The sequence below is a fragment of the Idiotropiscis lumnitzeri genome, chromosome 11 (genome assembly GCF_059441095.1).
Source record: "Idiotropiscis lumnitzeri isolate Australia: NSW breed Sydney's pygmy pipehorse chromosome 11, RoL_Ilum_1.0, whole genome shotgun sequence".
NCBI classification, from domain to species: domain Eukaryota; kingdom Metazoa; phylum Chordata; class Actinopteri; order Syngnathiformes; family Syngnathidae; genus Idiotropiscis; species Idiotropiscis lumnitzeri.
In genome coordinates this window covers 3089714-3114564 of record NC_142401.1, presented here as the reverse complement: position 1 = coordinate 3114564, position 24851 = coordinate 3089714, and the positions used below count along the sequence as shown (strand labels likewise).

The following is a 24851-nucleotide window of genomic DNA, read 5'->3' as shown; positions in this document are numbered from 1 at the left end:
CACTTAAGTTGGTAAAGAAGCCAACTACAGATGAGCTTCTTCACTCTGGCCTGTTTGCATTTCGATGCTGAGAGCTTCGTCACGAACAAAAGGTGTAAGCTTCTCATGTCTCAACAAGTAACACATGATCCTTCATAATGACTAAGCTACACGAGAGCTAACATATCACTAACCCTTCTTCATTAACTAACACTCCTGACCTCGTGGGGTCCTGAGTTGCACGCTTAAACTCTGTTTTCTTTTGAGGGGTGACACCTCGTTACCACCATAGCTCCTTGGTGTTCTGACGCTCTCGTGCCGACCCGGGGGTGCTCACCCGCTCTATAATTAGGATTCACTGTAAGCCCCATCCCTCGCCGATCCCCTGTCACTCTTTTGCTAATGGCACCAATTTGTATTCGCTGTCAGCTCTGATGAGCTCTCATGCGAAAAGACGGCCTTATCACAGGGCTTCTGGCTACCGTCACCTAAGCCCCGCTGTTGCCTGCCAAGCCCTGAAAGCTGATGGACAGGCAAAAACGGGAGGGGGCGGGAGAACCTGGTGTCGCGTCTCAATTTTCAGGTCCATTCTAAAAGCGGCAAAACAATATGGGAGGAAGTGAGGCATGCAACTTGTCTATGACTGGCTGCTCCGGATGTCAATGCGATCGACCGACACCACCTTTCCGAGCTCCAGATCAATCGCGATGGATGCAACGGGCACCCCTAATCTACAGTAAATGGCGAGCATGAGCTGCTGGTCAGCGGGGTTACTGTCGCCTGCGCCAGGAGACATGATCAGATCACAGGTCACTGCTTTATGTTCTGGTTTAATCTGGGATTAGCTCAGGGTCAGGGTTATCTCACCTCAGCCTGAGTGGAATCAGGAAACGAGGATTGCCTGGGGTGAAGCGGTGTTACAGGATAGACTGCCCACAATCACAGAGAACATGTGTTGGCCAGTGCTGAAGGATACTGATTGACAAAATGTGTCCGTCTCATTGAACGCAAAGTTGCATCCTCTCAACCCTTCGAACAATTCCAAACCCACATGTTCCAGCTCAGCAGAGATTCAAATGCGCTCAGCCCACAAATGACTGCACCCACATCAGAAATCGTTTCCTGACTACAGTTTGCAATTCATTTTAATACAGTCATTACAGTAAACATACAGAACGTCTGAGACTGTATCAAAGAATAGCGAGGACTAGAAATAGACAAAGTACTGAAAGTCAGCAGAGGAATTGCCAGAAGACATGAAGACTAAATATTAAGCCCTCCCTGAATGAGCGATATTACCTTTTTTCGTCTTATCTTGGCAGGTCTCAGACTCGTGTCAAAAAATGATCCCCACATTCTGGACTCACTCAAGGGAGCGATACACTCCGCAGCCCTGCCCGGTGTCTCGGCAACAGACACAGATAAGAGTTTAGGACAGTTGTAATGAAGATGGAACCAGCTCTCTTTCACTGCGGAATGTTGCAACAATGAATATGTCTTGAATTCAGTCACTACGGCGATGTTGGAACTTGGAAACATATTTAACACCTAATTTTAACAGTCAAAATAGACAAAATCCATTTTGAATCTTTCTCATCTGCAGTCAAATAATTAGTTTCAAGAACACAACCATTCCCTTCTTAGAAAAAAAAAAACATTTTAGCCAAGAAACCTGTGGGGGTACACACCAAACGTCTTAATGAGACAATCACTGCCTCAGGTGCATCCTGACAAGTCAGTGGAAGATTTACAAGTAGAAAAACACAGGACAGAGCAACCTTTGGATGTGCCACCCGCTGCCATGCCCCAGAGCTATGAATGCCTTATTTGTTGAAGGGCTCACAATGTGGGAGTCCCGTTGTTCCGGCCACTTCATGACAATGACAGGAAAGCAGGACAGATGCTGACAGCAGCCATTGTGAAGCTGCTCCCGCTTTCGTCCTAGCACTACGCTCATGCTACGCCCTCACATTGTGAGGCGCCACCTCAGCACTGGACCTACTCTCCCTGAGCTGCCTGTGCTAGCGCCAGTTTCTTCAATGTTCAAAAATTAAAACAATATAAGTTTTGATTAACTGAAGATTTGAAACTCAAATAGACAGTTATATTCATGAGTATGGGAGTGTGAATGTGTGTGTGTGTCAAGGCTGATAAACTCCAGCTGACAATGAACAGGCTAAAGCCGTCCAAAATGGTGAAAAGAATGAATGAATGAATGTCACATATTTGTTGGGAAAGTGATTCATGAATAAACTGTAATTATTCGAGTTATTCCCATTGAGCTAGTTAGGACGTATAGCCCTCTCCTGCTCTCTCTAAACAAGAGCGTTGTAATCAGAGTCAAAATGTTGCTTTTACAACACTAGCATGTCATTCCAAACCAAGACAAAGCAAGCCTACAAAAAGGTTTTGGTCGCAGCCCTTTGTTCACTCGATGGCCAAACAGAAGTAGACCGTTGAGTGTGCATGCGGCCACACCTTCCTGGACAGGAAGTGGGATTAGAATAGACAAATCCCAAATTTCAAAAGTATATGTCAGCGCAGTCGCTACATTTTGCCTCATCACTTTGTGTCTCTATTCAAACAGCACTCATCTGGAATAAATGTGATTAGTCTTCTACAAACAGCTTTGTGTTTCACGCCTCTACCGTCTCCCTGGAGCACTCAACCAAGGGAAGCCCAAACCGGGCTGCACCACCCGGAGGGTCACAGCATTAACCCCTTGTGTATACACCACTGTTCGACAGCCACCGCAGGCCGCCTGCGCTCAGGTCCCAAAACAGCAAAGAGCAAAAGCCCCTAATTGCAACATGCACGGTGATGGTATAAGCTTGCCGTTCCTAAATCACAGTTGTTTTTAAAGGCATTCTAAGACTCTCAGCTCTTATCCCATTTCCCAGGCAGAACAACATAATTGGTTCTTGAAAGAAGTAAATCATTAATCAAGTGGGAGGGGTTGGCCCCACCTGACCAGAGGCATGCATTTAAAAAGTTGATTTATTTGCATGTATGTTTCCACGGAAACCATTGTTTCATTAGTACAGAAATATACAAACTAAACTTAACCGACTGTGTCTCTCATTCACTCGCCTTGGCAGATATCTGTATCCGAGTTTCATCCATATTTTGAAGAGACTTGATTATGATCTGAAGATCGCTGAGCCCATGCAGGTTTTTGATTAAATTGTCGTGGTGCATATCAGAACGGTGCCAACAGAGAGCAAAGACGGGCAAACCTCTGTACCAGTGTAAGGTGGTTTAAGGGAGATCATAGATAAGAGAGCGGCGTGAGTGGGAAGAGCATGGCGGGGATGTCGGGTCAGTGAGTTTGCCAAGCCGATTTAGTCATCCCAGTTTGTCACTGTTAATCTGCGCAATTTACAGGCTGATAGAATCAGGCTGATAACTGGAGGAGATGGATAGAGAATAAATAAGAAAGAGTGAAGGCCTTATACATATCTTTTACACATGTTACGATAATATAAAGAGGGAATATGTACTGCCCCCGCAAAGAATAATTGAACAAAAATTCTAACTCAAAACGAAATCAACCACATTGTTCTTTTTCAAACCCCGATTAAGGCCTTTTCTTACCCCGCCATGAGCACAGATTGCCTCCCCCAATTCATGCAATGTGCTATCTAAATCAAGAGTGGCTTCCCCAATTTCCTGCCAAACAGCGTTTATCTGTAACAGTGGCATTGTTGTGAATATGACATTGCTGCAATCCTGATACACAATCGTAAGCCTTCTTTATGACACAAATTGGATGACAAATACAAAAATCAAAATGGTCATTTAATTATTCTGACATTTTACTACTGCACTGAGGTTGTGTTTAGCTTTCGCGCCGAGCATTAGTTGGTTGCCCGCGTGAATCACGACCCAATTTGTTCTTCCAGAGTTGTTTGTTTTGTTTATAGATGGACACTGTGTTCCTCAGCCCAACCTTCCAGCGCTAAGTCAAAAGCTAAAGAGACAAAACAAGTCTTCATCATTTGTCACAGCTTTGCTCTGCTTCCCACTGAAGCAACCAAAGTAACCTTGAAGCGCAAGTTGAAATAGCAACTGTCAATCACTGATTACCAGGAGGCTTTACACATTCACTTAAGGGCTCCACTTTCAAGTTTGATCAATATCAGAAAAAAAAAATGCGGTGAGAAAGTAACACATGAGTCGGTATTAATGGAACAAACGAAGCCCCAGAGAGGACACGGCCTTGAAAACAAGGATCTAGAAGAATGTGAGGAGGCATATGTGTCAGCACACCCCGGTTACCTCAAACTACCAAAGCATATCATAATGTTTGTTAAATGGGCACCATAAAAAGTCAGGGCCCTATTATTGTGCCCCGCGTAAATCTGGTCCAACGCACGGTTTAATTGTGCGCATGGGTGAAGTATTCCTTTCGCAGACGGGCACAGTTATAAACAGGCATCTGCGCTGTTGTGGGCATGAACATAACTGACTTGCTTCCCGACCAATGTAAGCAGATCCCTCCTCCCTTTAAATTAAGCGCAGGAGAGGTGCACGCCACCCCGAAGCTGCGCCACAGCCAAGGAGGGTACTTTTAAAATTACAATAAAGATTTTGATAATAATAATAATGCGGTCAATTAAATGATTTCTACAATGATTCAAAGGCTTTGATGCACTAAGTTGTCAAGTTTATGGATGAATTACGATGACATAAACACAGAGCTCAGAATCTGTCTGCCTTCATAAAATTCATCAAAATTGCGTTGCACCACCTGCGCCACAACTTAGACCTCCTGGTCTAAAGTTTGTTCTACTTTCAGCCATTAAATTGCCAGGTGCGTCAGGGCCACGTAAAAGAAAACACCCTTGATCAGCTGGAATGCCCGTCACGGCCCAACGCAATTTGCCAAATTCCCAAACATTCTTAACTGGCACAAAAATCAAGATCGCCATCTTTTACGCCGAGCGCATGTGGGCCAAATCTATACCGTCTACCACCGTAATTCCGAAAAATAATTTAGAGAAGTAAAAGCAATGCCATCTGTTCCCCCCGCCCGCACACACACCTTGCACTTCCCATCACCATTGTTCCTCCTCATTAAACAAGAGGAAAACCACTTGTCTAATCTCAGTCGTGCCCGAGGTGACAAGCACACAGGGTAACAAACATCGACAGTTTGACAGCTGAGGAAATGTTCTGAAGTGTGACAAAAATCAACATTTTAATGACCAGTCAGTCTCTCCACACTTGACTTTCAATTCAAAACAGAGCGACACGCCTGTCACGCTTGATATTTGACTGACAGGCTGCATATCCGACACTGTGACCTCTGCATGAGCGATTCCAGCAGGGGTTAATGAGCTACAGGCCTGAAAGATTTTTTTTCAGACACAAACCAGAGACCACACATTGTTTCTTCTTCAAAATTATAAATGAGAAAAACGCAATAAATCAATTAGGATGGTTATTCCTACTGTATATGTTATCGGAAGATACATTTAAAGTCTGGTTTGAGTTGCAGTGGCAAAACAAATGGGAATGTCTTGATAACTCTGTGCGTTTATTTAATGATTTTTCTTTTACAACCAACGATCTGCGTGAGACAAACCGGAAATGTTCACTTCATTTAATGTTTGTGTTTAACTCTTAATCAGCAAGACTCTGCGTTGACTCTTTCAAAAATACAGTAAGTTCATCTGATTTGAAAACAAACATGAACCTTGTACGTGCATGCTTGCTGGAGACTCGATTCCCTTCCCTTTCAAACCTGAAGGCAATAATAGACGGCTGAAAACAAAAACTCTCTCCCAGGAATTGCAAGTTTCGCCGAAACATTTTAATTGACAACAAGCGAGACGAGTCAAAACAGACATTGTGGTAAACTAGTTAGATGATCTTGACAAAGTCGAGTAATCGCTACGGCTGCTTTACGTGTGCCTCGGCCAGAAATTGATCCTAAGCACGATAAAGCATACGAGGTCTTAAAATTATTTAATAATCGCTGCAAAATTAAAACACATTTTAGGGTCAGTGAAAAAAAATCCAACGTTAACTGCTACATCACTATCAAGATTAAATGATCCAAATTAAAATTTAAAAGTGTCATAATGGTTCTTAGTCCACGAAAAAAATTTTTTTGATATTAATATTTTAGGGATTTACGATCACCAAAATACAATAAAAAAATATGAGCGTGCAACGTAAGCACCGTCAACAAACAATAATGTTGGAAGATTTAAAGTGTTAAAAAAAAAAAAATCAAACGCATTCAAAACAGGGTTCAAGTTCTAAATACAGAAGACAGGAGCCCTGATTGTCTCTCCTTGTGGGGGGCTCGGGGGCCCTCGGCGGTGGGCTTTACAGGCGCTCGGGGGGCGCTTTGTGGGAGCTGGGCTCCCACATAATTCGAATGGTGATCCAGTCATGACAGCTCTATTCATAGATGGTTCCGATGCGCCCTCTGATGAAAGTGAATTTCCTCAACACCTCAAGAGGCCATTGCCAAGCCGCCAGTTCATGTTGCTAAGAGAGATCAGGGATGTGTTAAAATAAAAGCAATGAGGAGGCAGAGGTTCGCCCCAGGAGTCAAAGGCTTGTTGCTGCATCGATACTAATCCTGCTGCCTGCTGTTATTTTAGAACGTGTCAGAACTCGATCCTCCTCCGGCTATGTCTTAACTATGAAAGGATGTTAACTTTACCTTAATGGAACGGTCGTGATTAGATGCAAAACATGAATGGACCACCATGTGGAATGGACAATAGCTGATCTAATATCCAAGGGTTGAATTTGTTGGTGAGAGTTTTGATCCAATCAGAATTCAGCTAGCTCGTGTTGCCAGGCAGATTTCATAATACCAGTCGCGCGCACTATTCGTCCAAGGCCTTCGGAAACAATCGTGCGGGCGTCTAATCTGTCTCAAGGGGGCTTTTACAGTTGGTAGACACTTGCGATAGCCAATCAGATCACGAGTTGGTTCTAGTGAGCCTTCTCGCTGGTCTTACGCTGAAGGTGATGAACGGATTTTGTGATTGGATACTCAGCGCACACCGAAGTCGTAACTGGCGACTGTTCGAAAATCTCAAATATATTCTTGCCTTTTTAAACCACAATGGCCAACGGAGGGAAAAGTGTGGATTTAATTGCAGATACACTTGCAAGGCCATTTTCAAGACGGACCTTTCAAGAGAAGCTTGGTCGTCCAACACTCAGTCAGGATTGTGTAAGTGTCTTTATGTATATTATTTCTCCAGCCGTGGAGTCATAAATGATGATGTTATGAGAGGTATTTATTCAAGTCGGACTTCACTGAAAGCCCGTGTGTGAAATGCACGCCCGCCATTGCCAAATGTAATGGTTTGACATTACCAAATAGCACTTCAATTAGTTTGAGCGTGCCTTTGAGACTGTCGACAAACACATGACTGAGCTTTACGGTGAGAATGTAACCTCAGCAGACTTACTGAAAAGTTAAATCCATTGGGATTTCTATCCCTATAATGTGTCATTAGAAGTGTCACATCTCTCCTAACCGTCATTTATCTCTCAAAGCTAATTAATTCCAATCAATTACCGTTTCACAATGCCTTTTCCACGTTTAGCAAAAGAGCACAACCTTATTCACTCCACGCTCGTCTTCCTCGAGTTGGTTCCAGCAGCTATTTTTTTTTTTTTGCTCCTTGATGGGTTGTCTGCATTTAAAGGCCATTGCTCACCACAGGCATGTGACAGAAGCGGGATGGGGAGGTAACGGCCTTAATTGCGGGTGTTAAAATAACACTTGTCACAGTTGGGTGACGTCCGACAGACCATCAAACACTGCGGCCATCGGCCATTGCGCCTAAGGCAGTGCTTCTCAAATTGTGGGGCGGGGCCCCCTGTGGGGGCGCGGTGCGATGCTGAGGGGGGCGCGTGTGAGCCTGGGGAACATGCTTTTTTCCCCCTGCTGTACTACAATAAAGTGTAATTACACATCCACTCCAGTAGTTGGCAGTGGCGCTCTCCTTTGCTAGTATTAACTCGGTGTAGGTTTGTTTTGCAACGAAAATTTTATTATTTGTAGTTGCGGCGGAGAGTGGGTGGTGGTAGGGGGGGTAGGGGCTCGAATTGTTTTCTTCTTGCTAGCGCAAGAGAAAATAATTGAGAAGCACTGACCTAAGATAACATTAGGATTCTTATAGTAGCGGTGAAAGGGACACAGATAAAACAATCACTGAAATTCCAATTAACAGCAGCAAAAACTGAATACGGTCACAAAAGTACCAACTAAAGGTAAGAAAAGCGTGTCAGCTAATTCGCAGGAAAAGCCACAAAAGTCCCATCCAATGCAACTAACAGACTCCTTAGTGAGCACTATTGCTCGAAGGTGAGCAAGTGTAACTGGATCCAAATTGTAGCACAGGGGAGAGACTTTGGATGGTCTCCGAGAATGGAGGAAAACAAGGAGAAGTCAGAGTGAAATCCTAGTCCGAACCCTGCGTGGCTCGTTTCTCTGAGAACATTTCTTCTGCCTTCCACGGTCAGAACAGTTCATCTTGAACCCGAGGCCGTTTGTCTTTCAGAGAGGAAATGCAAAGCAGGCTACTTGGAATCTCTGGGAAACACCACAGGACGTTCCTGGGGCGAGGAGAGGGGGGGGGATATTAAATATGCTCACTGAAAGTCACGTGGTAAACTGGCAATAAAGTATTCATTACCTTTCCATTGAATGGCTAAGTAGAAAAACAAGCAATTGGGAAGTCAAACATGGATTTAGGAGTACCACCCTCTCACTCAAACATTTACAAAACAATGAGGGATCTCGTCGCTGTGGAGCTTATGCATCTTGCTCAAGCAAGCGGGGGAAATGAGACAATCAAAAGAGCGATGACTAAACCAAATGAGCAACATGAGGGTATTGCCAAATACTTTTATCGGCACTCCCTCTAATACTCATAATCCTCCGTCATTTGCATCACCCGCTTTCTCATCCGCACAATGCCAAAATGGGTCGTTTGAACTTAAACAGAAGACATTTTACCCTCAATGCAAAGACCTCATTTTTCACCTCCATCCGAACCTGTTGTCCTCTCTTAACGGCTTCACGGTATGCTCTTTGAACGTGCACTGGGGAATCTATGAGATTCACGGAGGAGGTCCAGCGGGAGGCATTCATTGACCAAAACAAGTCTGATGCCAGTTTGATGGCCACCCCCAGGTCTCCCAGAGTGTGAATGAACGTCTCTGAATAAGACCCAAACCTACACAAACGCCCCTGCAGCTTTAGGCCCTTCGTCGGGCAATAGTGTGTGGGTGAGGCTCAAAAAACAACAACAAGGGCAATTGTATGGCAGAGTTTCCCTGTTTCACTTCGTCACCAATCACAAGGAGGCACCGCCAGGGGAGAGAGTCAAAAAAGATGGGTAAAAGAAGCCTTCCAGGGGGTCACCACTGACTCCAGGGCAAGTCTCAATGGATGTTAACTAAAGTCCATCCTCACACATTCTAATTAACACCTACTCCCAAAACACGAAAATCAGCATTTCAAAACCACAAGACCACAAAGACATCAAAGTGCATACATTGTATTGCACCCGAGGGCTCTTATGGTAGTAACTCTTCACTGTCATCCAAACAGCCTCGTTTCCTTTCGTGCTGTTGTGTTCACACACTCTCTCTCTCTCTCTCTGTCTCTGTCTCTCTCTCTGAAAGCTGTATGGTTTAAACTGGATCATATACATGTCTAATCTGACCGTTATTTTTCAAATTGGCTAAACAGCAGTCCGAAGACAATCTACAGTAATTTCTCAACGTGTTTGTCCAAGAATGTCCCGTTTGCACACCATTTTACAATTTTCAGTTTTAAACAGCAATTTGATAGTTTGCAGTTCCGTTGCATGCTAAGATCCTTTTGAGCATGTCTGCGGGGTCGAACAAAGAACGTTTTCTGTACATCCATAAAAACATTCAGAAGACCGACACATCTCCCAAGCTAGACAGAAATCATCTGCAGACCTTGTCCTGCCAGCTTTTTTTCCTTTCAGGAAAGAACTCAGTTTTGTTTTACATGACCTTGCCATATGGAATCATTTATTTTACCCCCCATGTTTTTTTTCAATGTATTTTATTTTTTTATGGCATCCATCCATCCATTAGCCAATCCGCTTCTCCTCACGAGGGTCGCGGGCATGCTGGAGCCTATCCTAGCTGTCTTTGGGCAGTAGGCGGGGGGCACCCTGGACTAGTTGCCAGCCAATCGCAGGGCTCACAAAGACGGACAACAACTCGCACTCACAATCCCACCTAGGGACAATTTAGAGCGTTTGATCAACCTACCACGCATGTTTTGGGAATGTGGGAGGAAACCGGAGTACCTGGCGTAAACTCACACCAGCAAGGGGAGAACATGCAAACTCCAGTCTGAAGATAAACGTCCATGTTTTAAATATAAGTACAGAAAAGAAAATGCTACACTGGCTGGGAGAAAGTGATTCATCTAATCTTGTTTTTTAAGCCAAGTAAGGAGTGGTTTGGATAAGTGCAACAATATGTCCATGAAACACAAGACTGACAAGCAACACTCGCTTCTCAGTCTTTCATGGAGGCCGGCCGCAGACAGAGCCTGTAACCCGAATCAGGATGCAGTACAGGTGTAACACCCTCAAAAGAAACCGCAAAGCACAGTGAAGGCCAATTTCAGCACATGCTAAAATAGAGTCGTGTGGCCATGCCAGGAATCCCAAACTCTGTGATTTTACCGTTCCGGGGTGAGAGGTTAAAGAGCCTTAACTGCTTTTGGAAATGGAGAATTCCAAGAGGGTTTAGCTCGCACTGACGGTATTCTGTCAATTTCACTTTCGTCTGGACTGGCGACATCGTAGAACCGTGTTCTCTAATATCGTTTAAACACCTGCACGCGTGCAAATTATCCATTTGCGAGACGTAAGTAAATCACTGATAGCACTTACTTTTTTTATCAAACGTACCTCCGTAGCAGTAATTGTTTCCCTTTGAACGCCAATGGCACAATTTACTGCGCGACAATCCAATATTATTATTCAATTCATGGATTGAAGAATTATTGCAACTATGGAGGAGTAACACAGATAATCCAGATGTTAGATTGCATAATGCGTGAAGCAGTAATTCAAACTAAATGCTGTCTGAAACCGTGTTGAATTGATGGTGTGAGTCCTTATTTAAAAAAGGATTCAAGCGGGATGCAATGAAATGCTTTTGGTGGATATCAACATAATCTGAATAAACAGCATTTTTAATTCAAAATTATGCAATTGTGATTTGCTATGTAAATTTCTGGATGCATTATTGGACCGAAAAAGTAAATCAATGTGAAATATGCATGGGAAATAATTATCAGTTCCACCGTGTTGTTGCTTTTGTCCATTGATGAATATGCTCCATCAGTCATCTTCTAAGTAGGGGTCATATGTTAGGTGAAAGGTGCTCTCAGCAATGCAGCTCGTCGATCTCCAATTCCTCACCTGCCATCTTAGCGTCACTCCAACCAAAGTCTGGATTTCAATTTAGCACAAGCTCAGCCACAAGGGAGCTTCTGTTGGTTTACAAGTTATTCGTCTGGACTTAGGTTGTGGAATAATAAGAACGATAAACATTCAGCACAGGAACAACATCGCATGGACTAATTCAGCTTTGATCAATGTAAAGATAATTACTCATTGTACTACAAAGGCGGATTGCATAGAAAGCAGCCGCTGGAATGTGTTGTGTGAACAATGGTAATAACCATTTAAACATTTACTAGTTTAAGTGACGAAGCAGAGGCAAATGGACACACAGTGAACTGCTGACAACAAACCAGAGTGGATGCACAGATAAACTCACTTTCAGCTCAAATTTTCCTCGCCTGTTTTAGGTGCCAGGTTTTAAAGACCAAAATAGAGTCAACGCCCGCGGTTCGGCATTCTCAAATTCAACTATTAGCCGATTTCTTTTCAGATGGCTAGCATGGTCACGTAGCTAATAGGGCTACGTTTAAAAAAAATGATAAATTGATTTAAATCGATTTTTTTAATGATTAATCATAAAAAATAACATATTATTCAAACAATAGTTAGTTGCAGCCATTGTTGAGTTTGCAATTGCCGTCTGATTGAACCGCTTCATAAGACACAATGCAAGCACCAAACGCAAATTAAATTATATTAGTAGAAGGACAAACAAAAAAAAAAGTTGCCGTCATTTAGACGTCGCAAATGCGTTCACCACCTGGTCGGCATTACGCGTGATTCCGGTAGACAGATTTGTAGTGCATTTCTTTTTTTTTTTTTTTTTAGGGAACAGTCGTGTTTGAAGAAATTTTTAAGCATGCGAAATGCTGTTCTTGGAGCACAGTTTGCGTTCTTTTTATGATTTACTGTACATGATTAATTCAGGCAATTATAATAAATTTTAGGGGAGTGTCAGTTATTTCCAGAAATTGCTCTTTGCGGTCGGGCCCGGTCCCTATCCCCTCTCAAACAGTGCATGCCGCCTGTGAAAACATAATGACTGCAGAACAAGGGGCAGCACATACCAGAATGCAGCCTCAACATGCATATATGTTCACAAGCAAAGAATTTGCAAGGGAATGAAAACAAGAGCCGACTTTCCGCTATCTGCTGCAATGTATGCATACGAGTTGTACCTGCAATAACAATTTAGCACTGCCATCGGTGAGCTTGAGCATTGTGGCAAAGGTGACCCACATTCTGTTGTCCCAGAGGATTTGGCCTTGATTTTATTGCAATGGGAGGGGCGGTGGTCGAGTGTCATCATGCTTGCGAGAAAGGACTAGAGTCGAGACTAGACGTCATTTTCTTCATGTCATGTGTAGCAGATCAGAATTGCAAATTTCATAAAGTCTGACACTAGACGGATCATTCTCACAAAGTGTTTACAGTGCAAAGCCTCCCTCAACTGTACATTAAATGTACAAAGTGAATATTTACAAGGTGGAGTTGACCCAGCATCTTTTTTTTTATCAACACTTCTTTTGTGTTAGCAGTCCCAGAAAAACCCACGACAGATCTTTTTATGGGCTGCCGCACAGCCAAACCCGACTGAACTCTCGCGCTGTACACAAATATCGTCTAACCATATTTACAATTTCCTACGTTGCTGTGGATGAAAAAGTGAGAAATTGTGGTAAAAATGGAGACAAGCGGTTTATATTCAAGTGAATGGGAGTGAGCCCCACCTTTCAAAACCTTTATTCTCACCGACGGGAGTCTCCGAACACAAGACACAGAAATCAAATCGCCCAATGAGCGTGGGTGAGTGGCCCAAATGTCTTTTTTTTTTTTTGTGATAGTCTGGTCCAAGTTGGGTTTAGTAAGCGTGCGGCGGCCATAATGCACTTGAGAGCATTGTGGGGCCAATTACACTTCCAGGTAAACAATCTCATGTGCAAGCACGGGCAGAGATTTTTCACAGATGTCACCCGGAGTAAAGGAAGGTGCTGCAGTCCAGATGAGACCGAAGTTTCTGGATGGTTTAAAGGACTGAAATAGCGTCATCATCATGGACTTGGCTTTGGATCCACGGAACCTAATGCATGTTCTCAAATCTGTTGAGAGATCATGCAAGCCAAAAGCAGAAATATTTACATCCTTTGTAAAACATGGCCACGCTTGACTGAGCAGAAAAAGTGCTTTTTTTGTGTCTTTAGTATAACACTAGAGAGAAATAAAAACGGGCATATTAAGCCGACATTTTAAAGGGTTGAACTTACAAAGGTACGTGCATGACTTGAGTCTTAGGACAGTTCCACGTTAATGCTGTATTAAAATGCACAGTGGAGCCTCAAGTTGCAAATGACTCGCTTTAGGAAATACACGTGGACTAGTCAATAGTATAGATAAATGAAAAAATATTTACCAAAATTGTGACATGGGACGTTTCGACCCAACGCCAGCAATAGGCTACTTTTAAATGTCTATATTTAATCATTGGATTGCCTTCGATTGCTTCCTTAATGCTTACTTAACAACAAACCCAAATTGATATCATTATTCACAAAACATTTTGAGATTATTGGTGACTTTCTTCATAAAATACAGAATGTCTCTCTGAACTTGCTGGCAACAGCAGTCTTGTCTCAACTAATCTTAAAATGTCAACGTATTACCTGGGGGTAGATTTGTTTCACCTTCGTTCTCATCTGACATTGATTACACCCTTCCTGCCTAAACCTGGCAGGCTTTTTTTGCAAACTCTGCCCTTTCTCCTCAGTTTACTGGCGCAAAATGCGTGATAAGCTTGGACAAAGTTCTGCGTCTAAAGTTTCTCTCTGAGATCTTCCCGTCTGGTTGGAGGTGATACATTTCCAAATATTAAGTTCTCACAATATCGTCCTCAATATGCATTGATTGCCCTTTCATAAAAACGGGGAGCACAACCGGACGCCGTATCAAAGTCATTTGATCCCATTTACTGCTTCCGAAGAATTTATAGAAATGACCTCCCAGCCTTTTCAGCTACTGATTTCGTTGACAGTGAGCATGTTGTTCAGACGCTTTAGAGCAGCAATTTAAAGTGTGAGGGACACAAGAAAAAGTTATCCTAAAAACATTTTTAAGAGGTAGTACAAATAATAATGATTACTACAAAAAGGACGGAGAAAATATTTTCTTAAGCTGGGTCCACCCAGTGGCCGTTTGACCCAGACGGTGCGTGACGTCACTGGCCCAACGGGGTCATTTTCAAGACTATGATGACAAGCGGTAAGTATGGATCACACTATTTTTATGATTTAATTAAAGGAGAAACGACATTAATCAGAAAAAAAACCCTGACGAGCACACTTCACAGCCAGACGAGTGAGAGATGTGCCTCATCACGCCTTCTTCATGATTTCACCGTTGCGCTGGCCTCGCCTGGAACATTCTCAAAGCGTCATGCTAAATCCAGAGCAGCAGCACTTGAGTCTTATTTGCCGGTCAGTCCCCCACCCTTCGTTCGCGACCTTGGTACCGTTTCAGCCTCGAACCTCGGGCCTTATTCATAAAAATTGTCGTGAGTAGGTTTCATCACACGCACGAGGGCCGATTCGTGGGTCGGGCGAAAATCAACCTCTGGCTTTTGTCAATCGAACCCTTTCTTAAAATTTGTCACCCTACGCCCCAAAAATGGGTGTCCGGCCAAACAGCCCATTTCTGACTAAATCTATAATATGTATCAATTCGAGAAATTGTGTCCCCTACATTTTAAGACTTAATCATAATAATGAGCAACAAGAAATTCTTAAATTGCAGCACCTTCCCAATGAGCTCAAAGCAAAAGCTCCCATGATAATGCGTTAGAGGAAGCGCAGCCAGCTTGCCAAGGTGAGGACGACACGGGCCTCTCAAAAAGCAATTAAAGGAGATAGAGTCACGATATTGAACGTAGGGGGGTGCATTCCTCAGAGAGAAGCAGCTTCAGCAGACGGTGAAATTCATATCGACTGGAGAGCCGAACACAAACAGGTAGTCGAGGCAGTCCAGCCTTTTGCTTTTTTGCTTTTTTTTTTTTTAAACCAAAATCAAAGCGTCGCGCCTGCTTCGACTGCAAATTATCTTGTCGAGTCGAGTTCATCCATCAAGGATACGCAAATTCTAAAGCAACCAATGAAGTATTTTCCATATCAACCGCTTTCTACGGATCAGAAAGAGAAAGAAAGGCCCGCAAATCTACAAATGTCAAAACAAACACAAGCTGTGTGTAAAAAGCCGACTGCAATGATATTTGAAATGAAAAATGAAAAAGGCGGAGCCGTGGATGAGCTCACTGACGTGTTAAATCCTTCTTGATTAAAGAAGGAAAACGACTTCAACAATGAACCGTGCCGGTCCACTTAATGAAGTCAACTTGTTGGAGGGAGCGCTGGGAAATGGAAAGCAAAGCAAACAGGGACGCTGCTGCGGCTCGCTTGCTCGGCCGGCTTTTCTCTTGATGCTAATCAAAGGCTTGATCCCCGAGCTGGACGGGCCTCAGGGACATCGCTATGCTCGACTGATCCTGGCAATTTGCTCTTGATAATACGGTCCCTAACTCTCGGACCCCGACAGAATCCATCTCACCCAATCTGTGCAGCCGCTAACACACAAACGCAGGCCATTAAACATCGCCGGGGAATGATCACATAATGGTGATTACAAGTTATTACACGCGTCATGTTTATTGCCTTTAATTGGATGGGCAAGTGTCAGGAATGTGAACAAAAGAAAATGCAACTTTTTAACCAATTTAAAAACTGTTTCACAACACGTCTGTTAAATGCAGGTTTAAAAATGTCATCCAAGACAAAGAAAGCACATTTTTGACACATGGCCACAACACCAAACAAAAACACCTTCTGTCCCCATCCCGACTCCTCCCTGCCATTCCAACATCATCACCAAGCAATCAAGTATGTTTTTTGTTTTTTTCCAAAAAAGCCAACCCTGTTATCAATAATCTGAACCCCAAAAACATAATGCAGCTCTGCTTACCTTTTGCGTTTGACATGTCAGTGCTTTGGTTGCTGCTTCAAAATGATTCTTTTTGCTGTGGAACGTTGCCATTGGCTAAGAAACTCAGAGTAGGACGTTCTTATGTCAATTAGCCTCGTTGTTTTGTGACACTGACACATTTTCAGGTAACTTTCATTTCCAGATCATGTCCCCTTTAAATTCCCTCGTTCAGGCCTTTGTAATATAAGGCTGATGATAATTTCATTTCTCATCCAATTTTTACAAGTATCATTCAAACCGCAAGCACTCCAATTAAACAAACTTTTGCAGAAGATGGAAGCAATAGAGGAAAATCAATCATCACACTTCCGCAGGATCAGGGCTTACCTTTGAAGGAGACAAAGACGCGAGGCGCAGCCAGTGGGTCATTGCTCATTGGGTTCCCCTGAGCAAAGCTGCACAGCGCCAGGAGGGTGTGGACTGTCCACAGACTGTGCAGCTGCATGGCCGATCGACTTCCAGTAGCACACGATCAGTGATTTAGCCCCCCAAAAAAACAAAACAAAAAAAAAACAATAAAAATCTGCAGGGACAAAATTGAGTCCATCAGAAAAAAATACACATTATATATGTCAGATTCATTCCCTGTTTTTGTTTATTAATTGATGTGAAAAGTCAACTCAGTGGCTCCCGAGGGGCTCATCCCCGGCAGGTTCTGGAAACGCAGCCCTGAACTTTTAGCTGGATGCTGATGGAACGGAGCCAAGCTTTTGGAGATTTGTTACACATTTCCATTAGGAACAAAAATAGAGTTTTAGAGTCTGTGTGTTTTTCATCGCCGCCAAACGTAAGCACATTCCCATCTGATATCATTCAAAAGCAATAATTCAAATTGTGGTTTTACCGACGCATTATACGGCTCAAGCTTACAGGGGACAATACAAGGTATGAATGAGGCATAATGTGACGACGTCGACACAATGATCTTTTCTCCCACACACACTTTAGAGTTTGACTTGGTGTCCACATTTCAAAAGTCTGCAAATCCCAAAAAAAAGGCTCCCAAATTGCGTCGCCAGAGTGGATTTATGAGCAAAACCAGCTGTTTAAACCCCCTGAGAATTTGTCTCGCATCCAGCTGTTTATTGTGAGACTGAAGCCAAGTCCTTCACACCAGCAGATGAAATCAAACAAGGCACTGCGAGCAAATGACAATGAGGAGAGGAGAAGCTCCACTCTTTTCAAGGGAATCCATTCACCGTGTCATAAAACTTGCCTTCTCCCATTTCACACTTTATACATTTCAATGCATTTGCCATAAATAGAATTCTAGGCGCACCTTTCAGCCTTGAAAGTAATAAATTCTCCAAATATGCACATTGAAATAACCCATGTAATGGAGAAACAAATCAATCTCCCAATTTCCTGAAGATTCACTAGCTCATAAATCATTACTAGGTTGATTAGATTTTATATATATTACATTAGTATTATTATTATTATATCTAGAATCCAATTCTTTAAAATATGATAGGATGAGAGTGTAAACAATAAAGTTGCTGATATGTGATCTAGTGTGTGACAGATTGGCAGTCTTGGCGACACATGGCAGAACAGTAAACAGTCTGGTGAGGTATTAGAACACAAGTTAAACTGAAAAAAAATCCTGTATTGACAGTATTTCATTAATTGATCGAGTTAGTTGTCTAGCAGTATTATTTCACTCACAATGAAAATACACACAGAAGCTTGTCAAATAAATACTATTTAATAATATTAAATAGAAGTCCAAATAGCATTATGAGAACGAAACAAAAGCAAAAATCACCTTACCTGGATATGACAGCGTCTAGTTTAAAGGCCAAACTTCAGAGCCAGTGTGGCCAGTCATTGAAACAAAAATCCAGTATCGATCACTTCCGCGTCCAAGTGGAGCTCAATAATATTAAAATCCCGGTGCGGAATCTGAACGGTCCTTGTCCAGAGGGAACAGTGTACCTGCGCGTCCTCACCGCTGCATTAGCATGAGAATAAAAGGGGGGGGGAAATCAAAAGGAGAAAATCTTTACTTCAGCCTTGACAGTGCACGAAAGGCGAGCAGCGCAACCCACATCTCTCGGTGGGGTGGAAAGCAGCGTGTGACAAAGTCCCCGAGGTGGAAGAGGTCCAGACACGCAGCGTGGGCTCCTGACGAAAAGTTGCCCACTCCTGACTGGACTGGACTGGAGAGAGGCAGGGCGGGAGCAGGTGGATGCGGAGGCCGGCTTGCTGTGAACACACCCACATGGGCGGGCAAAACCGTGGCGAGACGCTCCCCCTTAACCACCGCCCCCCGCCCCCCGCCCCACCTTCGTGATAGACTGCACTTTCCTCCAACATTCTGCCTCTGGTTCCAAATAAATTAAACTCATTTTCAAATAAATGCATAAGGAATACATGTATGGAAAAAGCTTCATTTTCTTATGTGTGTCTTAGGATAATCAGATTTTAAAATCGGTCTATTATAATTCATATTTTTTACATTCACCATACACACCGATTGTTGCACTTGCAAAATCGAATCTATAAAAAATAAGTTATCATTTTGCAATTAGGGCAATGTTGCTCAATTTTTTTTTTAACCAACATTGTCAGTTAATTTGTCATAATCGCCTGTTATTGTAGTTGAAATATGATATCAGTCATCCCGTATTTGTTAAATCATGCTCATGTTTTGGTTGTGTGTAATCGAAATGATATTGCAGGGATTGCGCAATCAGCTGGTTTGGGAAGTGTTCTGTCGGACTGTGGCCCACAACCAAACAGTAGCACACTTGAATCTGGTGCACTATAACATGTGCGCACCTGTGCACCACTTGTGTGCACCCCTGCTATAAAGACAAACACAACATCTGTGAACTGTATTTGAATGAAGGTTATCATCGTGTGACATTTTAATAAGTCAATTTGACTGCATTAGAGTACAGACAATGGAATGAATGTCGCTTCACTTTATCACAAATATAAAGTCTTATCTGGGTAACTTTTGGTTAGAAAAGGCAAGAAATGCACTTCAGTTAGATGATGGAGTGAAATTGCTGATCAAATGTTTAATTTGTTCTTTTATTCACACAATGAATGGACACCTTGTCACATAGCAACAACGCTAAAGCGAATAGAGAAGGAGATTGTCCCATTTTTTTTAATCACAATCCATTCGACGTCCTTTCTCATTCAGATTACAAGCCGCTTATTCAACTTCAACCTCGTTCGTTAATATGCAGCTGAATCACCATCAAGCCCATTTGCGGTGGGAAAAAAAAAGTTTGTCAGGTGTTCCGCTGTCTCCTCAAAAGGGTCAAAGGAAGCTGTCCTGTTCATCTTTTCTTCCGTATGGCGGCAGGATGTTGGCTCCCAAGTCGTCAATCTTCAAACTGACCCCGCATAAAGAATGTTTTTCCAAGCCACTTGGCCCAAAAAAGGAATCAGTCCACTTCCTGCGAGTAGACATCTTCCGCATTCAGGACAACTTTTCTATTTCAGATCAATGGTAGAATTCTTCAGAGGAAAGCCTTTTCGATTCCACAAAACCATGTCATTGCACATTTTGGATCCATTCAAGCCCTTTGAAAGGATCCAAACCATCAACTGTCAGCCTTGGCAGCATATACAGTGGAGACACATGCGTGCACGTTCTGCTTGATGCAAATCAAAGATGAGCTGTGTACATTACTCCCAAACACTCCATGCTCTTAAGTGGGCTTGAAAGATAATATTTGCAACCCAAAAGAATCTTGCCAGTGCATGTTTCACCCCGACTGTTGACATCTTTTTAAGCGAAGTATGAAATTGTTTTAATGTTGCGTAGGGAAACGCACATTCTTGCTGAGATGGGAACTGCGATTTCTAAGGGGCTCTGCCTGCAGGCCATGTCGGATGACAGGTGTTAAATCAGCATTTTGGATTATTGCGAGGTTGAAGTGATCACCTGACAGGAAAATCTGAGTTTTGGAGACTGAAAGTTTCACTAAAGGCTGCTTGAGTATTTGTGTTGTGCTGACGGTTTTAGGTTCTATTATAGGATCCAAATGTCTTGCAACTAGGTGGGAATGGAAAATAAAAAAAAAATCATCTGGCACTGATCCTTTTTTTACAGCATTTAATATGATATAATGTCAACGTTTATCCGTTGCCGTAACGTAGTAGGAACGAACGCATTACGGCTGTAGGGACTTGGCGCGCGTATACGGTCAAGTTGTGACCACCCACGCTCCGCATTTCAGCACGAGCAAAGTCTTCGCAAGTGAAATGACTCCAAACCTGCGATATGATGTTTCACCTTCAATCCGAAACGCAGTGTCCTCAAAGTTATTAGCATTTAAATGAGAAAAGAAGCAGCAGATCTGGAGCACTGCAAAACACGACTTCATTACTTCAATACACGAAACTTTTCTCATCTCAGTAGGAAAGTGAAGTTAAGTCGAAGTAGCGTTTTTGAATCATAATTTCATTCCTGTCTAATCCAAAGATGGAATGACACTGATAATGTTGCGTTATTTTAACGGCTGAAAGAACAAGTCATGTCACAAGTGATCGAAGGCGAGGTGAAAGATTTCTGGCTCAGAGATCACTCCGAATCGAGTGAGTCATTTCTTTCTGTGGATCGACTATACTTGGACCACCGTCATTTACTTATACAGAGTGCTCGGTACCTTCGGGCAACATTCATTTCTGTTGTTCTTGGCAACCGGTGGGACTTCGTTCACGTTTGCGGGCTTGCTGCCACTCTGTACCCACCCGCAGTCCGCAAACCCTCGGGAACGGCAAACCGCAGCAGGCAAAATGAAGGAAATGCCTTTGATTTCCTTCCACTTTTCACACATTCAAATGAGTAAGGGACATCGTACCGTATCGTGTCTTGAACAAGCTGAATAAACAACCTCATCCCACAGTATGTACAGTATGCGTGTCTCCGCATGCGATGTCATTTAAAATTATGAGCGTATTGGGCGCACTATAATGGGTATTTTGAGAAGCAGGTGACTTCATTTCGACCCGCCGCCGCTCTGAATCAGTGTTGACATTGTGTGAAAGGTAAATATTCTCAAGCTGTGTAAAATCACAAGCCACCACATCAGCCCCGGAGGAAGTAGCTAATCCACTTTAAGATTCTCAATAGCTCTTTGTTCTCAAATAGCGAACAACCCCATTTTGACAGCCCTAATATATATATATATATATATATATATATATATAAACTGAAATCGTTGGTTTTATACTGCATGTGCACTGTGAGTAAAAGTGGACTCAAGTAGGACAATCACATCTTCCATTTTTTTAGCGACTGAAGAGCCATACCACTTAAAGTCTGAGGGATTTGTGCGACTAAGTCTTAAAAGCTGATCCGTTCTTTAAAAAGTTGTTTCGAAATAAAGCTTTGGGTGAAGCAAAGCCTAATCTGCCAAGCAAAACATGCTGTAAATAAGTCGGACAGGTCTGAGAGGAGCAGAGATGTTTGGAGTTATCTTGAGCTGCGATCACAGCAACCTTTAACTTAAGCCTCTTCAGCTTTTGTATCCTGCCCGACAGGATACACCCTTCCTTTTCCAACAGCTTCAGCCATTACACCAAATAAATAACAGCGTTTCACTTGAAAGATATTCACTTGTAAATTAAATTTTAGGGGAACTGTTTGGAAAGAAGTTGACCATCTGAACAAAAATATATTCCAACTGTCAACATTGTGTCATCTGGCGGAACAATTTTAGTATTCAGTATTGGTGTCCTGTACCCAAGTACAGACATGTCAACTATTCTGACTGGAGCCAGAAAGGAAATAAACTGAAGTGTTTCCCTTCTATGCTGACGTCGGCTTCTTTCCTCTACACAGAATCATGGGTTACTGGTGCCATGGTTACGGTTACAATATTTAAAAGTCTGCTCGACACATACAGTATTAGAGGGGTGATACAACACTTGCATAATATTATACCTATATATATATATATATATATATATATATATATATATATATATATAAATAAATAAATAAAAGAGTGAAATACCGCAACGGAGATGCAGGAGGGAAAGACGGAGATGACACGATGCCCTGGGTAAAAGAAGAAAACAACATGCTAGCAGAATTAAGCGACTTTTATAATTGATGGGTTGCTCAATAACACAGATGGATCGGAGCAGGATGGCCGTAAGGGGAACAAAATGACGATGCTGTTTCTAATGACCCATGACTGACGGGAACCTTATAACCGTTTCTGCTTTGCACTGTCGATTCTAAATGAAAATCACTCCACTGTTGTAAGTGGAGTAGGAATCAAAACAAAGAAACAAACAATTCATCGTTAATGCTACGTCCCCATTTTCTCTGTCTTAAATTTAAGGTAGAAAATTAAGTAGAAAACAGGAAGAAATCCGTAAATGTCTCCAGGGACACATGCATCGAATAAGAATGGATGAAAGAATCCTTTGTTGCCGCAGAGAGAGGACTCTAAGATCACAATTCTTCCCATGGGGACACTCTTTACCGTTGAATCAGGTTTTCCCGTGAGAAAGGCCTGCAAATATTGCCACGTGACCCTCAATTGATCAATTATTGGAGGAGAGAAGAAATGCAAAAATCCCAATGAAGCGCAGCCGGAGACAAACAATACCGCACCTGCAACTGAGCCCTGCAGGTGAGTCGTTTAGGTAATAAGAACAGAGCTTGGAACAGGTGATCAGATAATTTCCCATCTCAGAAGCGGATTCACCTCACTGATGGAGTGCTGGATGATCGTGGAGCACAGCCAACAGATGAAAGATTAAAGCTAACGCCAGCGAGTTAGCAAGGACGGAGATATATGCCACGATGGCATCGAATCGTTGCTCATGTGCAGTTAACAGTCTGAATCAGAATCAGAATCAGAATCCATCTTCATCATTTCAAAACATAATTACAACGAGTGATCACTTGTACAATACAATACAATTTTATTTATATAGCGCACATATAAAACGTAATTTACTTCATCTTAATCCTAGCCATTGTTTTTGTGTTTCAAGCCAACAAACATCACGAGAGGTTGTGAGCTTGCTGCCACTTTGACCTCCTTTTTTTCTTTTTCTTTTTTCCCTTTGTCTTTTGGACCCAAGTCTTCACACTCTGTCCTCAAGCTCCCCTCTTCTTATGCGTGGCCATGCAACTCGAGACCCCCTTCTGGGACATGCACACACAAACGTGCACATGCATTGTCAGTTGAGCACTACCTGGGCCTTCAACCTCGAGGTTTCCTGCTGTGGAGATATTTACATCACAGGCATTTAGGGGACACTGGCCGTCCATTGACGGGGAAATGTGGCTGCCGGTAGTAACTGGTCTATTATTTACAGAAGTACACAAAAGAGCTGCAATTTGTTTCAACCAGCAAATATTTGATTTTTTTTCCTGTTTTGCTGCCTGTCGGCAACTGTTCATGGCACCCCTGCCCAATGCGTTGCCTTTGACGGTGATGTCGAATAACGGTGGTCTCGTTGCCTTAGACGGTGATGTCGAATAACAGTGGTCTTTCGTGAATGAGAACGATTACTTTGCTCTTCTGTCGAGCCAGCCGTAATGTTCAGAGAGTTGTGAAAATGTACAAAGTTCGTTTAGTTAATGAGAAACAGCTTCAATTGACACCGTTTTTCTGCTTTTGTCACTTCCCGTTCTTGTCTTCGCTAGCAGAATCACAGAGATTATTTGTCCCAACAGCCTGCCCCGATTCTACATGTTGAATCGGACAAACGTGCCCCCCAGAGATCCCAACGACGGCTCAGACTTTTACAGCGATTATATTTTTCACCAGTACTGCCTACGATCGGTTGGATGAGCAGGAAAGAAAAAAAAAAAAACGATTTGATCCAGACTGACAGCAAGATGGAATGAATGAATTTCTCCATCCAAGCACTTTCCCTCCCAGGGGACTTAACCAAACAAACAGAATAGATGATAAAAGTCAGGGAGAAAAGATGGCAGATACAACTTTGTGTTTTGAATTCTAAAGTCACTCTGAGGTTTGACGGGTTTCAGTGTTCTGTTCACATGCAAATTCATGTGGGGAATCTTAGAAACTAACATATTGCAACGGCACAAAGTGAGACAGCTAATCCAAGTTAAATCAGCCCTGTTTTGCCAATAAATGTTCATCACATTCAAAGAGAAACGCGAGATTGATATTGATCTGGAGGCAGCGCGTTGGCCAAGAGTCAACGGTTTTATTTTGGAGGCTTTGAGTCGCATTCGCGAGGCAGCATGGCCTTCACATAGTGAAGACATCGATGTCGAGTACATATGTGGTATCCATGGTGACCACCTTGCAGTGAGAATCGAGCATGAAGTGTCTAGACCAAGGAAGCATTCAGCAGTTGGGTGAGGCTGAAGTGAGTCTGGCACGCCTATTTTCACGTTGCATCTGAACCTCTCAGCTCAGACTCATTTTAATTGTCAGG

At 42.8% G+C, this 24851-nt stretch overlaps 1 protein-coding gene across 3 annotated transcripts in view; it reads right to left on the bottom strand.

Annotated features, from left to right (window-relative positions):
* LOC148326754 (semaphorin-3F-like) overlaps positions 1–18660 on the bottom strand; it is a 39772-nt gene extending 21112 nt beyond the window's left edge. Inside the window, exons 1-3 of one of the 3 annotated variants that reach the window (XM_088308336.1) lie at positions 18500–18660; positions 18222–18402; positions 16776–16971 (exon numbers count right to left, since the gene is read on the bottom strand). In XM_088308336.1, coding sequence (XP_088164462.1) covers positions 16776–16893 — 118 coding nt within the window. In that variant the 5' untranslated portion in view covers positions 16894–16971; positions 18222–18402; positions 18500–18660. Of the gene's footprint in view, positions 1–16775; positions 16972–18221 lie in introns of all 3 variants that reach the window. The other 2 variants (XM_088308338.1, XM_088308337.1) reach the window with 2 other exon arrangements.
* Between the last annotated feature and the right edge of the window lie 6191 nt (positions 18661–24851).